The sequence below is a fragment of the Prinia subflava genome, chromosome 1 (assembly GCF_021018805.1).
Source record: "Prinia subflava isolate CZ2003 ecotype Zambia chromosome 1, Cam_Psub_1.2, whole genome shotgun sequence".
Lineage (NCBI taxonomy): Eukaryota > Metazoa > Chordata > Aves > Passeriformes > Cisticolidae > Prinia > Prinia subflava.
Window position 1 is genome coordinate 41,266,565 of NC_086247.1, and position 17,617 is coordinate 41,284,181.

At 34.5% G+C, this 17,617-nt stretch overlaps 1 protein-coding gene across 9 annotated transcripts in view; it reads right to left on the reverse strand.

Moving 5' to 3' along the window:
• The window catches only part of SNTG1 (syntrophin gamma 1), a 321,667-nt gene that overhangs the window by 136,782 nt on the left and 167,268 nt on the right, over positions 1 to 17,617 (reverse strand). For 6 of the 9 annotated variants that reach the window (XM_063394328.1, XM_063394336.1, XM_063394373.1 and 3 more), the window contains exons 3-4: positions 11,404 to 11,538; positions 273 to 329 (exon numbers count right to left, since the gene is read on the reverse strand). In XM_063394328.1, the coding sequence (XP_063250398.1) occupies positions 273 to 329; positions 11,404 to 11,538 (192 nt within the window). The remainder of the gene's footprint in view (positions 1 to 272; positions 330 to 11,403; positions 11,539 to 17,617) is intronic. The other 3 variants (XM_063394382.1, XM_063394391.1, XM_063394399.1) reach the window with 1 other exon arrangement.

Sequence of the window (17,617 nt, forward strand, 5' to 3'; positions counted from 1 at the left end):
GTCTATACAGTTGAAAACACTTCTCAACTCTTATATCAAACCTTCATACAGAATTGGTCGGCTTGAAGTTTAAGGGAATGATTGCCTTCCATTCCATAGGGCAGCATAGTTCTGGTTGCCTGGTGTAACAGTATCTAACATACAAGAATATAATTCCTCTCTTATTTCTAGTCCTCTAAAATAGTCTGCACTCATTAACAGTTACGCTGATTATATACACAGACACACTTTGTGTAATATGCAATAAATAGACCAAAAAAAAATCATCTTACCTTTATACTTAATCCAAATCCTCCTACAGTCTGTCTTCTAATTGTTACTGTTCTTTCCTGGAAAAAAATAAATCAAGTTTTGCGAGATTTAATGTCTTCTGCCAGAACAACTATATTCATACTTCAAAAAGATTTTACAATGTCGATTTTTATTGTTTTAATGAAGTTCTGAGCTCCTGAACTGAAAATTCAATGACACTTATGCTCCACAGTAAAAAGACAAAATCTGGAAGGAAAGAAGAGATCCTGTCTAAAAAAAAAAAAATCCCAAAAACATTTGTTCAATTCACACCATCCCAGCAAGTACAGCAAGGCATAAAAACAGAACTTTGGAACTGGACAATTATGGTACAACACACACATTTCAGAGGGTAAGGCTTTGACTAATCCTAAATTGGTCCCACATGCAGGTTGATCACTACAATGTTGAAGCACATGCACTGCTCTCCTGCAGTGCATTTCCCAATTCAGTTTCATCTGAAAGGAAAACAACTTGTGCATGCCAAGACCACTCACTGATGTTAACCAAAGCCTAACAAGTGCACACGTTGCATGAATTCATTTCAAAGCACAGTAATGATCCAAATTTAGAAAAAAACCCAACAAAAACAACAAAAGCCAAAACCACCAGAAACTGATACAAAACGAGCCACTGTTGACCTCAGAGCAATGGTTTAAAAATCCTAACTCATAACCTACAATTACTAAAAGCAACCCATTTTTTCCTTTTATTGCTTGTGCCATAAAAACTGTAGGCTACTATCTGTCTCAGATATGTACATTTACAAAAAAATATTTTTGTGGTTTTTTTCCTAGTCTGTCTAGGAATGATTGCAGATCATTTAGAATTAATACGTTTGGGTAGTGGTAAAATAACTTATTAGCAGATATACCATATATCCAGATTCAAACATCTCAATTTTGTAGTTTTCTGAATCTCCTTTACATGTGGTCTAGATTTTATACTCATTTAATTACCTATATATCTATTGCATGGCATAAGTCTGCATTTATTTTACATTAAGTAGATCTATTTCAGCACAATCAGCATAGATTGCCAGTGTCAGTCAGATTTGAATAGATCATCAGGAACATAGCAGTGACAGAAAGGATGAAATATATACAGATGTATTTTTTTCTTCCTTACTTCATTTACAGAAAGGAAAATTAAGGAGCTACCACCCAAAAGTTTTGGAAAACTGTTATTGCAGAAAATTGGTGAAAATCAAGTCTCCTTGTTCCTTTTTTCATGTTTGTGACAAATATGAACTGTGTAACTGTGGAAACAGCAAACATAAACTCATCCGATCTTTTGGACTGAAAGACAAAATGGATAGCCTAAAATGAGACTACCATTTATTCATAAAGGCTAATGCTTGCAAAATGTAAAATGCTTGCAAGTATTTATTCCAAGAAAAAAGGTATATATTTGCTGTTAAATAGCCAAACATTTCAATTTTTATTTTTAACACAAACCTCTAAAAAGGAACTTTCATGATGCAGTACCCACAGATTGGGTTCAGGCCACAAACTGTACCTAGAAAACCTTTTGTCTGTCACAGCAGTGATGGTGCTGACAATATATTCAGGATAAACCAATACAGGCCACAGTCTGATGTGTGGTTTACTCTGAGTTTACATAAATGAACAGAAAACACTCTGCTGTGGCTCCACTGGGAGCTGTATTTTTCCTGTTAACTTCATCTTGTTTCCACCTCCAGCTTGTGTTGAACATGGAGTTAAGAACAGGAACTTGACTTGTACTCTAGTCAATATATTCTGGTATTTTTTTTTAATACATGCTCAAATCAAATAGAACACACTCGTGCTGAGATGACATTGAAAAATAGCAACCTTTCACTAAACTGACTTGAACTGGCTAGTGTTACATCAACCATGAATGGAATAAAGGACAACACACATACAGATTATATTTCAAACACAGTAATATTCTCAGTGAAAAACATGTACCTTCATAAAATTTGTAGTTCATGATATGTCAGTAGTCACTGTAAATACTGGCATCTGACCACATTCTAAGCTGAAGCTACATTTTTAAAAAACCTAATAGAAAACTATACTGCAGAATATTTCTGTCCCTATTGTCTTAGACCAACACACCCATAAGTATCCATAAAAGAGAGTTAATAAAGCATAGTTTTTGGTTTTCACTCAAGCAAAGGCAGACTCAAGATAGTCCTGAAAACATCTGATCCAGGCTCTTCTGTGAGTTTGCCAGTGCTGTCTGACAGAAAACTAGAAACATTTCACATTGGAGTCCAGCATTACTTTTTTATGTGAAAAAGAATCATGCTAGCATAGAAAATTTCTAAATAGGCAAAACTATATAAAAGTAAGGGAGGAAACCAGAAAAATTTCAAGACACTTTTTCAGCACAACATAATTTATCAGAGGGTTTTGTCTAGGGTTTTTACTGGTTTCTTTTTTATCTTCATTGAAATTTGATATTAAGTATTTTGGGAGCAGACAGTTACTGAACTGAATTTCACTTCAAAAACATACTGCAAACTAGATCCACTTGAGTGATGTGTTATGGGCAGTAAAGGCATTGCATTGTATTTATTCCAGGCTAATTCAACACACCTCTCAGTCATACAATGAAGAAATAATACTTTGCTTAATTGCAGTTATCTTTTCTTTACATCAAGTTAGCTAACAATAACAAACATGCAAATGACCTTCAAAAGTACAAATCAGAATCACATACAAGTTGTATATTTCTTTAGTAAACCATTACTAATCCCCTAGTCTGCAATTTCAAACCCCACATAAACGTTATTGTGACACAGCTTTTCCAGAACAGTTAGAAGCATCAGACATTTCATACAACTGAATTCTGGATTGGGATCAAGCCCCAGATCTGATCATCCACTGGTCAAGGCAAGTTTATTTTTGTAATCAATAAAGAAAAATAAACACATCCAATGCTGGTGGGTCAAAGCAGGCGTCCAAATAAGATGTTAATCAACTTCATCAAGTATAGAGGCAGAATGTCAAATTTAACTTGACAAAGGTGAATCCCTCCCTTTTGACTTGCAAAGTAACTTGAATAAGTATTTTGATGGTAGATACTTGCTTTGAAATGTTTTGGCAGAAAACTGCTTTTTCCGAGTAAGTTTTACTTTTTGATTTGCACATGACTTATTTCATGTAACCCTCAAAAACCCCAAACCAAGCCTAATTTTCAGTGCCATTTTCAACCCAGGTGAATGGAATATACCTTGCCTGCAAAGCACTCTATTGTAATGTATTTTTATTATAATGATTAATGCATGAAATAAGTTTAACCAGCAATCTGAAGCAAATTATTTTATTCTGATGCCTTTAATTAGCATTTCAAATGAACAATAACAATAATAAAACACTTTTCTCTGGTCTAATAGCTTTAAGTTCTTAAAATGATTAACAACTATTCATTAATAAAACACAGCAAGAGCTCTGGAAGGCAAAAAAATTTGTAGAAGTGAAGAAGTGCTTTAAGTATCCTGATTGACTTATTTGTGTTGTTCATGTTAAAAATACTGATGTTCCATTGATTCTCTATTAATATTTTCATGCTTTCCCCTATTTTTGCACCACATATATGCTGTGATTGAATTTGCAGTGGTTTTGCAAATTCCAAAAGCAACTTCATCCCCAAGTTTACAAAATAAAACTTGGTTCAGATGGAAAGATACTTAGTTCACTATCAAGACTACACAAAGTGGTCTGTGAGCTTGTAATTCCATTTGCACATTCATTATCTACATTATACCAAACAGAGGGAAGGCTAGAGCTCCTAGGACCCTTAAAAGCAAGATTCAGAGTAGTGTTCCTGCTGTTTCCTGGAACAGAACAAAAGTAGTTATGATTATACTGAAAAACACAAATTGCTGCCATGCTGTCAGCATTTTCCATGCCTCTCAGAAAATTGACTGGCAAGAACAGCAAAGAGTTCGGGGAAAAAAAAAAAAAAAAATTCTTCCTTAGAGCTACGCAGTGAAACAGAAACAATGTTTTTGAGGCTTTAATGAAAGACCTACTAAAATTTCTCCTTAAAATCCATGTGATCTTCTGGGGAACATAAATCTCATCATAAGTGAGATCAGAAGTGAATGACCATGTGAGCACAGGGCAACATTAAATAGTGACGAAAGGAAAACACAGAATCCTAGGTAATCATTAACTATTTATTAGTCAAGAGTAATGTTATTTTTAAGTTATCTTAAATCTTAAGCACAGTAAAAATTAAAGTATTTCATACTGAGTGGTATGTGATATAAAAGAAAGTTTATAATTGCTTAACTAACTAAAAATAATATTCAGTTAGCCATCTTTTCAAACGATCTATGTTGTATAATATAAAGCAGTCATCTAATGGGATCTAATAATCTAATAATATGTCTCTATGAAAGAAGTCAAATACATGTTGTACAAAAGGATGAAGAAACTTCAAAAATCTTCAGAAAACTGAATTAACAGCATGTGAAACTTAAATATACCATTTCTCAACCTTTTTCCCAGTGTGTGGTTATTCATCTGGTGAGTCTGATATTCATCTTACAAGAGTAAAGGTATGAAGAATTAGTTTGTCTAGGTACAGACAGAAAACAAGACCTCTCTTTTCAGAGGATAGAACAGAGACCAAGGTCTTTTACATATGGAAGAACATGATAAAAAGCTGAAAGGTTTGAAGTAAAAAATAGTAGGTGGGGAAAAAAGGAAAAGACATGTAGAGGAATCTACAATAGCACAGTGACATGGAAATACGTAGGAGGAAATAAAGGAGGAAAATATTAGAACATAAATTTTAAAATGTAATAATATAAAGATAAAACCAATACATCGGCAACAACTTCATAAGTCAACCTGTCAACATTTGATACCATAGTACATTCAAGGCCATGCTCTCATATAGTTTATCAGCTATTCTTAATTCTACATTTTGAAATAAGAAAATATAATGAGAATTTTAAAATTTTATTTAATTATTGCATACTTTTTCAAGGTTCTAAATCCTCTTTTTGGTAATGCTTTGCTCTTTCTCAGTGACATTTCTTTGGATTAATTTACATGGGCAAGCTTTATACTCATTCTGAGTGTAAAGGACACAGGACACAGGTCAGTCACATTTCCAATTTGAATTAATAGTGTTAACAAGGTTTGCCAGCAGACTTGCTCATCTGCTAACAACTCCCATCATGTGGTATTTGAAGCTTGTCTCATTATTTCAGTTCCTTGTGCAGCTGGAGAAGGTTGGCAGTAAGGGAGGGCTGCAACATGCCTGGTCAGCTGGAAATCCCCTTCCTCTGCAGCTGTGCTGGGGACTGAGGATGGCCAGCACAGCGGTGCCATGCAGGCGGTTAACAGTGACTAGGATAAAAAAAGCTCTCAACCCTTCATTTTTTCTTACTTCAAAATGTTCCCAGACCTGCAGCCCATGTTTGAAAGCTAAAACATTCACCCAAATATCTACCTATAACATTTCTACTCATACTATTGATTCATTTCAGAAGTACTGCTTTTCTTAATATAGAAATAAAAGAGAAACAAACCTATAAACTCATGATCAAGATCTAACTCCCACTAGGTGTTGTGATGAACATTCTCTGCCACTTCCAGCTGCTGTCTACATCATACACTGCCATTGATCAATGTTTTGGGTTCTCTGAGTTTTTTCTGATTTGCAATATTTTTTCTTTCTTTTGGAGGAAACTCCTTGTTCCAGTGAGGAAAATTATTATTTCCTTTCAAATCTGGCAATATAAATGGCATTTTTAACATCAGCTGACTGCTATGCTTTTTACTTTTAAGTAGCTGCAGAAAAATAAGCTGCCTTAGGCTTTCCCTAAATAATCTTATTTACATCTGTCAGGTTGTCACTTTAAAGCTGTCCAGATTGGCAGGGAAAAAAAAGTTGCCCCCATCTGATAGATACTTGACGACTTCAGTGGAAAAATGGATTCACTCCACTGAATAGCTGACAGATACCAACAACCTAAAAAAACCCAGAGATTCTTACTGGTAGCTTTATGAAAGTAACAAGAATGGAAAGTGCTTGAAAGGTGACCTATCTGTGCACATATTTGCAATTCTCTCCAAGACAGGGAGTTTTGTTTTAGCATTGCTGATATTTAACCGCACATCAGACTCAAAATTGTAAATAAAGACAATAGAGAAAATAAGTCAAAACTATTATTTATGATTTCAAGCTTTTAGTTTGTTTCTTCTTTTCCTATTCACTAACATTGCTAATGTTAATTGAACTTCATTGAATAATTTGGTGAATTGAATAATTTAGTGGTTTATCAACACTAAAATATATGACAAGAAAATTAATAATTTTCAAAAGAGAATGATCCAATGTAACAGATATAAAATTAACTCTCAGGAAGTCTGAAAAAAACTAAATATTCAAGCAAGGAAAATGTAATAATTTCATGTGACTTCCCAGACATGTCTTTGTTAAGCAATATGTTCTGAATTTATGTTTATTCTTAAAAATCAATAATAACTGTATTATTGAAATTAAAATATCAAGAAAAACATTCTATTTTGTAAAGTTTTTAATTCAAAAGGTTTTAATTTAAAAGATTTTATTTTAAAAGATTTTATTAAGCATTTAATACAAAACTAAAAAAAAATAATTAGAAAATCCCTAAGAACTATATTTTAATACTTTATGGGCTTTGTAGATATTTATGAATCTTTCAGCACCTGATTTCACAATAGCAGAAGGACAATCCTGAAAGTGAAATATCATATCTTTTTATGCTTACAGTGAAAAAAAGAAAAAAAAAAAGAAAAAAAAAAGAAAAAAAAAAAAAAAAGATTGTGTGGTTAAGAATATCAGAAAACAGATCTGGCTGAAGTGAAACAATTTGAGGCAGTGTTACATTCTTGCCTTGGTAATGGTGTTTATTGATAGTTTTATTCTTTATGGCAAAAACAATTGGCAGTCCTACAGTCCACAGGCTACATCTAGATACAACTGTATCAACCCCTGTTAAACACTTGGACAAATGCCATGCTACTCTGAGAGCAGTTGCTCTATCAATTCACAAAAAAACCCTCAATCATTCACTTATCAGTATTGAGTTATGACTGACCTTCACAAAAATTTTCCCAGAAGATCTGTAATTAAAAAATCAAACCACTAAAAGAACTTATTAATGTTTAATTAATTAATGCATTTACTACACATCAGCATAGAAACAAATTACTTGAAAGAAATGTGACTCATCTGTATGTTATCATGAGGTGACTTAGCAGTATTTTGTAAAATCTATGACCCTTTAAAAGTACATTTAAGACAATTTTGTAAAAATGTGAACTATCCTGGTACCTAACAATTTGCCAGCTGCTTGCAGTTTATTTTGATTCTTTTAGAAAAAGAATAGCTGATACAAAAATCCATCCTGTCAGATGGTACATTATCATATACTCTTATTTATTTATCTTGCATCCACATAGAGTCTATGCGTAGGAAAAAATCTGAGTACAATTAATAAACAAAATTTATTAAAGAAAAGAAGAAAAAAATCCACAGCTTCCTAGACAGATAAACTACTTATCTTGATATAGCACAATAATCCTTTTCCTTGAATTTTGGATGTTCATGAAAGATGATAGAAACTGTGAGGATTAACTGTAAAATAAAAATATTGATTCTGGAATGGCAAACATTAAAACCTTTCCTATGAAAAGATCTACTCCAGATATGCCATACCTTTTGCTATCTCCTCTCCCATCATAATTTTCACCAAGTTAAGCAGGAGGCTATTCTGGTTAGTCCAGGCTATTTACATGTTTGTCTAAAAAGAGTGAGAGTTGCCTCACTGCACACTGTTATATGGAACACCATAAGCAAACTTTTGTGACCATAATTTCATGTAATTAAAGAAGTATTCTTAAAAGATTATACAAAGATATTCTGTGATTCTGACATCAGTAGTGATGAGGTTCCTAGCTGGTTTAATTCAGCTCTTTCTGGGACTGCTCTGGGAGAAAAGGTGTACCTGACCTAAGGGACAGCGGTCTTATCTTCCAACACAAGCCACTCCAAGTGAGGCATACACTCCCCATAATATACAGCCTCTCTACAGGCAAGGATTTAATTTAGGTTAGTAACAACACTGCCTTCTACGCTTTGAGTTCCACAGCGTGTTCTCATCCCACTTTTGGCCATTTGTACTGGAGCTCAAATCTACACTGGTTATCTGCTAGCAGCATAATACTGAACCTGCTACATTTCTTTCTCTTGGAAAGCAAGACTCTCTTATTGCACACAAAAATAAATATATTTAATAGTTATTGATGCAACTGATGCTCAAACTTAGATGTACTTCATGATCATTTGAATGATGGTTGATGCTGTATGGAATTGCTATAGGTACAATTGCTGCAGGACCCTGACTAATGCTTATCACTTTTTTCAGCCCACTGAAGAAACAGATGCTTTCCTTTTTAGTGTACAACACTGCTTATTTTGCCTATAATCTTTTATGCATTTTATTTTCTTACTTTAAGCTGTATACAACAAAAGAAGACACAATGTTTCTTTGCACCTCCTTAGTTTTGGAAACTAGAACTGTTTAACATCAAAAGAAGTGTTCCAAATTAAGAACTAGGTCCTTATCCCATACACTCACATTAAACAGCACTTCATTCCTAAGGAGCCATTGACTTTATTTAGATTTTTCCTCAGGATGCAGATCTGGATGCTGCTGGAACGTTAAGTGCCTGTTTAAAGTCTGTCCTACACAGAGGAGCATGCAAATTGATTCAGCCTCAACAAACAGAAGAGGCACTGTTCTGAACTAGAAACACAGTAATAGCCTTTCGTTCCATACCAGTGCAGCAGTGAGAAAGCACAACATTATAATCAAATTATTTAAAGATTATTTATTTAAACAGATTAGAAATTACTTTTACTGTAGCTACTGTAAAATTTAATAATACTATTGTTCCTCAGCTACAAATTTTATTTTTATGCCTTAAGAGTTTATTCTCTGAGGCATTCAGTGTCACTTGTTAATGAAAACCCTTGCTTTGTAGAATTCAGGTAAAAGAAAGATAAATGCAGGCAGCTTTCTAGAATGACAGAAAGAACAAAACAAAATCAACCAAACAAAGTACAACATAAGAAAAACAAACAAATTAAACCTAATAAATCAGAAATAAAACTGAGGGAAAAAAAAAAGAACCGGAAGCCTGTGGGACTTGTGTGATTATAGTAGATAATCAAGGCACATGATTCCAGATAATTCAAATTACCTGTGACAAGAGGACAGTTAACTGTCTGTGAAATGCCAATCACGCTTAGTTGGCATGAACCTACTGCTAAAAAACCTATTCTCAATCCCAAAGGAAATCAGGGTAGAGTGCTCAAAAGTCACTAATCCAACAGTGACACTTCCAGGAAAAAGAAACTGCATCAACACACTAATATCAATCAGTTAACAAGTAATGCATTGAATAAGCAAATAACATGGGGGAATTTAACTTGGGAAGCAAATAATCCATTATTTTCTACAGAGCCTTTGCAAAACTAAGGAGAGAAAACTGTAAGAGAAAGCCTTGCCGTGAAAAGGGAAAAAAATTAATATGCATTTCATGAAGACATTTAAATAACAAGTTCAGCAGGATATTACAGATATTACAGCAGAATAATGAAAGTCGTATTTCTGAGTGATAAAATCTTTTAATAAATAATGTCAGAATGGTGTTGCTGGAATAATGGTGCCACTGTGTATGATGCTAATTGAACGACTACAGCTTGAGCTTGAACTCATAACTTCTTTCTATCCTGGCTGCTGGATGTCTTGTCTGTTGAGGAAAAGGGGTGTCTAACTGGAAAAAGGAGTATCTATATTCCACATAAAAGATACTGATCTGTATAAGCAAACTGCACTTGTTCAGCATGAAACAGAAGCTAATGTCAGATTTGTCATGCAAATAAAGCCAGACTCTATGCAGACTGTAGGTAATGTGTTCCTCTTGTTTCAGAGAAAAGCTCTGAAGAATTCACCTTGAGGTATTCATAATCATGAGAAGGATCATTTGATACATTTTTTCATTAATCTTTCACACTCTGCGCACTGCTAACATCCTTCCAATTTATTTTTTATTTGTGCTTTATATCTTTTTATTGCACTTGTTTTTAGAGATGCAAGTATGTGGCAACAGCAGCAATTAAATAATAAAGCAGACATAATAGCATTAACAAAGCATTTGTATAAACACATATCACACTACTATGCCTCACAAGATTTAACACAAAATTCTATGATTATTTTATTCAGCTCAAAGGGAGACCAGAATGTTTACAATAGTTTCACCTAAATCTTGAAAATGTCTCTACGAAATATAATTACAGTAGCTACAAAAACATCTATAGAAATGAAAACTAAAAGTTTTCTATTATTTTTGTACCTATCTCCTAATATTAAAATAAAAACTTCGCATTACAATAGCTCGAAACCCTACAATATTATTCTATATAAAATTTTAGAGATCTTCCAAAAACCTGTAGTTTCTCATGCACAAAATTCAAGATGATGCTTAAATAAGGAATCTGATGCATCATGTAAAAGTAGTAAAACATAAACCCCATTATCCCTCTGCTCCATCTCTGTTAACAGGATATTCTGTCAAAGCTAGAGACCCTCACAGCATTCCTGAAGCCTACTGCTGGGCTGCCACAGGAAGCATCCCCAGCAACAGAGGATAAAAGATAACTCCTTTACCAGCAAAGCCCTGCCATAAGCATCTTACCAGCTCCACAGACAATGCTCAGATACGTGAGTAAATCGAGGTATCTGTACTTCCTGCAAAAAACACTCTTCGTGTCATTCCTTCCACATTCAATTGCTCCAACACTCAAGGGTGAGTGAAGAGAAACAGTACTGTAGCCATGCATACAACTGATTATCTTATTGCTGCTTTTTAGATGAGCATTGCTAATATTTACTCACAAAAAGAAACATTAAAACACACTTAGTGTTAACAGTATAAAATGAAATACCAATCCATGGGAGCAAATGCATACAGATGTGTGTGTGCACCCGCACACACATACATACTTTTTCTGTGTAAAGAACATCTTAAAGAAGAAATAAAAACTACTTACACCAGAATAGAAAGGCTCACCAGACACACAGATCACATCCTGCTCCTGGATCATCAAAATATCTTTGGCTAAGTGCAGTCGCACTTTGAAAGGCTCCTGGTTACCATCCTGCAGCAAACAAACCCCTGTCTTTGTCTTCAAAGGAAGCAGTAAAGAAAAAAAGTTATTTTCAGTTAGCATTTGAATTGTTAGAAGTGGCATTTTGAATATGAGTACTTGATAGATAGGCACAGTCACCATAAATATGCTAACAAATATCCCGAACTATTTTCAATGATCTCTGTATTTACTGTGTTTGAACTACAAGACAACAAATGTTACAGCAGTAAATAGTAAAGGCAGATTTTGCAATAATAAGGTGCTATTTCATCGATGATGATTTTGTGAAACTCCTTCCAAATCACTTCAAATCAGCTGTGTTATTTTCTGTCTTTTCATTAAATTACGACACCCCACTTGGAAACTAAATGAAAGCTAATCATCCACAGATTACACCATTTTTGACATTAAGACATGTACAATGACACCCCTAAACTAGCCAGATGTGAGTACCAAACATGAACCCAGTTGTGGGCTATTTATTCCTTGTCTGTGAATACAACATTGAAATAACTTTTTCATGTTCCTTTTCAAATGAGGATGCTGAGCTAAGAATAAGAGAAAATAAATCAAAGACTAAAACTCCCTGCAGTAACTTAGCTCTTGTTCCATTTCTGTATTTTACATTTATGGCTAAAGATTAGGAATACTGTTAGAATTAGGATTCTTCAATATATAATAAATGATCTTCAAGCAATTAACAGTGCCTTTGCAGTAGTACCTACTTGTACTGTCTTTAGGGGCATTATACCTGAGAGGGTGAGCACTGAAAAATTTGACATATGAAGGTACCATCAGTATTTAATTTTCCCTGAAGGTTATGTTGAAAATAGCACTTTTTGTAACACTTTGTCAATGGACAAAATTCTTACTCGTAGAGCATTTTTTTAATACGAGAAATCTGCTTACTAACAATCTAAAAACTTAGCCTTACAAGTAATTTACCAGCATAAGTATTTGCATAGATAGATAGAGATAGAGATAGAGATAGAGATAGAGATAGAGATAGAGATAGAGATAGAGATAGAGATAGAGATAGAGATAGAGATAGAGATAGAGATAGAGATAGAGATAGAGATAGAGATAGAGATAGAGATAGAGATAGAGAGATAGAGATGATAGATATATATAGATATAGATATAGATATAGATGATATATATAGATATAGATATAGATATAGATATAGATATAGATATAGATATAGATATAGATATAGATATAGATATAGATATAGATATAGATATAGATATAGATATAGATATAGATATAGATATAGATAGATAGATGATAGATAGAGATAGAGATAGAGATAGAGATAGAGATAGAGATAGAGATAGAGATATATACACATATGTATCTCAGAAGAAAATTCACATATAAAAAGTATTGAAAAACTTTGACTCATCAGTGCCAATAATAAAACCTTCACTATCTTCATAGAGGTCAGATTTCAATCCACCCCCTATAAAAAGTTGACTTAAGAGGAGATCAAGGAAAGAAAAGTATTTCTCTGAAGTTTAAGTGCCAAGGTTGACCTGGCTGAATCTGAGGGCTCCTTCTCAGACAGGAGTTTGAAAAAGGATTTGGAAGATCTCCCCATAATGTGCTCTTACATCCATAGCATGGAGAGAACAAACAAAAATATGGAACTGACAGTAGGCCACTGGCAAAAGAGAAGTTTAAATCTCTCTCACAAGACTTTAAAAGAGGTGGAAAGGTCGAGGACAATCTTTAAATAGCTCTATATAATGTTCTCCACTGAAAAAATGTTCTGTCACTTCTGCTCCATACTCAACACTCAAACTTTGGAAATTGTTTTTTCTAGGATGCCAGGAGCAAATGTATGCAACACAGCCATGGCTTTGAAAGTGGCTCTGATGTTGCTTTATTCTTTCTAATCTAGGTAAGAAGAAATAAAAAAATGAAGAGCTCCGTGCATTGAACTCGCACTGAGATCAGTCGAACCTCTGCTCGACTGCCATCCTACACCATTTTTCTAATATTAAGGTGCCTTTTCTTGATTTTTTTTTTTTGTGAACAGGATAAGAGAGAAACTGATTAATGTGCACAGACAAAATAAATGGATCACAGAAGAAGTTAGGTTTTCAGTACTTTCAGTACTGAAAAATTCTCTCATATCATATATAAAATGTTACAATACTAAAATAAAGAGTGGTTATGTCCTTGGAACTTCATCTTTATATACTAAAATGCCTCCTCTCTCCTTGGAGTTGTGAAGGAAGTAGTAAGTGACAATGGAAGGTGAACAATGTGGATTGTAAATAATTATGGTCAAACAAAGGGGCTAACACTTACAAAATGCCTTTCTTCTACAGCAAAGTTTGCAACATGCCTTACCTCCTCCCAGGGAAACTGGCAATAGAATAAATTCTGCCTCTTATACACTGTGTATAGCAACTCTGCCTTACTTGATTGCACATTTCTGATTTGTTCAATAACCTTATAAAATCTCTAGAGTCATTCTGCAAAAGTTGAGGGGTTACTTTGTTGGAATTAGAGGCAACCACAGCAGGCACAATTAGACATTAGAATAAAATTAAAATTCAAGTCAGTTTCTAAATGCGTATGAGCTGAGCTTATTCAGCTGGAACAAGCAAATCAAGCTTGGGAACAGCAAAATATTTTGGCCCTTGGAAAGATTGATCACACGCACTCAGGGACCTTATTTACATCAGACATTCTAAAATGTAATGAACCACTTTACTGTTGTTGGGTTTTATGAAAGCTAGTTTACAATACAGTTCAAAATTAAATCTTCAATTATACCACCACCTTCCCTCTCCAACCTGACAGCTGCATTAACCACCACGTTAAGGAGAAGAATGGAGTTGAGTTTCATTAGGTAACTTCAAATAAGACCTTGAGAACAAAGACCGGAATTTAATTGTTTCATTTTTGTCTGTTGAAACCTCTTTCTTGCTGCTTTCACCCACCCCCTTCAAAGTGTTCCACAGAGTAAAATAAAGATATTAGTTCCTGTTTCAGAGCTGGAAATTAGGGAAGACAACCTGTATATATGCTTTCATGTAAACTGTTGTGCACAGGAACATTTTTTTTTAATTCATGTGGCCCCAGCAAAATTATTCTGATCAGCCTACAGCCCTTGCCCTCTCATATATTTTAAGAGGTTAGATGGTGTGCCAGTGTTTGTGTATATGTGTGTGTGAGATGTGGGAGGGCAGAGCTATGGCTGATACTGCCTTTTGTTCCTGATACCAATTTTTAAGAGATTCCATGTGAGGCTGTGCTAAAACCTTTCCCTTCAAGCCTTCCTCATGTCACTGGCAGAGGGCTGAGCCCTATTCCTCTCTTACACAAACAGCACATTGCCTGAGCTGCTGGGCCATGCAGCCATCCCCTTGTGCTCAAACGTGTGATACACTGCATCACCTCACAGCAAACATGCAGAGAGAAGCAGAGGTCAGATGATAACAGTTTGTTAAGCCAATAAACCTCGACTGAGCCCAAATCACCATGAACATCACCTTATTTATAGAGTTGGGCTCCTGTGCTGCAAAGATGGGAAGAAAACTGAGAGTTTGAAGTTGCACATTTTTATGAAGCGGAGGAGGTGTGTTAAGGAATGCATAAGAAAGAATTGTAAAGAGGTGAAAGAGTTTCCATATGAGAGGAGAGCCTGTGGCTTCAAGCAAAAGCAGTGATAAAGGAAGGTGGTGGTACCTAAATAACAGATGCAGTGAATGTTGCACCCACACAAGGCTGCCTCTGTCATTTCACTCGACACAGTTTTAAGCTGAGTTAGATAAGAGCACTGATCTGGCAAGAGCTGATGTCCTGGGAGCTGCCTACAGTTTCTGAACTAATATAATTACAAGAGGGGCTGAAAACTGATCTCCTTTTGCTTCATCACACCAGTCTATGGTGAATTTTGTGCTTCAGGTCACTATCAGGGAACACTAGAAGTGGGCAGAGCCCTTGACACAGACTGCTTTTGCTCTGCAGTTGCAGAGAATATGGTCACATTCTGATCATTTTTTATGAGCAACAAGGCAATAAAAAAAGGCCACTTAAAAATCATACCCTGACTCCCAGCACACTGTCCATAGGGACTGTGCAGAAGATCTGGCCTAAAGATTCTTTTCCTAAAAGAAAATAATAAATTCTTACATACCAAAACAAATATTCCACATTTGTTAAATGGCCTTCACGAATATTTAAAAATTGATTTCAGAGAAAATACACATGAAAACTACAGTTTCTACATGTATACTAGAAGCAGAGTACCTACAAAATATATACCAAAAAAAAAATACTGCAGGAGAAACATCATTAAAGTTACCTGTTGATTTAGCAGTCAATTCCCTGCAACTTCCAAAACAAGTATTTTTTAAATTTGTCTGGCCTATACAAATCTGCTGGCAGATTTTCTGTTGATTTTTTTTTTCTTTGTGTCTTTGGCTTTTTCCCTTGTAATTTATGACAAGGAAAAAAATTCTAAAACATTTCCTATGTTTTGTTCTCAAAGAGAGTTTCTCAGTCTTTCAGGCAGTTTTAAATATTTGTAATTAGTTTCCAAGACATGGCTATATCTTCTCCTTTATGGTACCTTATCTATGTCTTTGGCCCTACAGTAATAAAACAATTTATTTAGTTTTGTTTCTCATAGTTTCATATCTGCAGGAAGAATCACCAAATATCCCAGAATAGTTTCGTCCATGAGCAAGTGGAAGGAAGAAAAAGGGGAAAAAAAAAAATAAATCTCAGCACAATTTCTATGCAAGGTGACCTGGATTTTTAGTTTCTACTTTGACTGTTATGTCCTAAAATAAAGTAAGCCTCTGCAATTTGGTTTTAAGTCCTGAAATTTATTTCTGCTATCAAGAACATGATAGCAGTAAGGAGAACAGGATACAAAACTGCCTTAAATGTGTACCTAGCTCCTTCAGATTAATATCCACCCTTTTGGATGCTTATTTGAACTGAGGCTGACCTCTGAGTATTTGGAGATATGCCTGTCACTCCTTCATAATCATAAGTATAATAATAAAAAAGGAAATTGAATCAGAGGTTTAAGGAGGTAATGGCATTGGATTTAAGGAGGTAATAGCAATGGATTCAAGAGGCAGGAATAAGTGTCAGAACCATATATGGGATGTTTTTTAAACAGTCCAGTTACACATTCTGTGGCGGTATTGCTAGCTTAAGTGAAAAGCACTTATATTGTCAAAAACTGGAATGCAGCCCAGACACACAGAGCTGTGTTCAGCTTGTCATTCAGAGCCTCTTCAATCAGATACCAACATTTTCCAATCCAAGGGACAGCAAGTCCATTCCTGCATATGAACTGTACACTCCAGTCTGAAAGGACTGCAGAAAATTCTGAATTTGGACTTGAATTTATTTTAATTGGTCAGGTATTTGCCAGGTAAGTATTTGTTTGTAAGTATTATTTCTAAGTAATTTTACTGAAAGAATGAATTCTTATAGAGAAAGTCCTTGTTTCATACAGTCTGCAGTACAAAATGGAAATCAGACATTTGGAAAATATATATATATTAACATAAATATTTATATATATGAGCTTCTTACTAAGCTAAGGTACTTTTTCAAAGCAAAAATTTTCTTTTTCTGACACTGTAAGGATGCCACTTAGATGTCTGAATTGCCCAAGAGCTTACTGTGACTATGGAGTTGAACCCAAGAGAGAAGGTATTATAAAATTGAACACTATAGTGAAAACATGTATGTTTCTTCAAATTTACTTCACCTATTAAATGACATTCTAACAGATATTTTAAATTACAAGCCATTTTCCATGATGTGATTTTGAGATTAAATCATGAGTTGAAGCTTCATTTAAGAAAAGTCCCATAAACCCACAGTATTAGAAATCCCAGCATTGTTGTTTAACAGGATTTATAAACAAATGAAAACAGCAGCTTAGTCTGAAATGTGTAAATCAGAAAATGGCATAAGGGTCACTAGAAACAGACCATAAAAGTATATAGCAATATTTAGGGAAGAAATTCAGGAGAAAGTTAAATACGGCTTAAAATTTAAAACACATTTTGTTGCAGAAAAGCCCCCCCAACTAGAATGATGTTGAAATAGAGGTCACTACACCTTTGAATA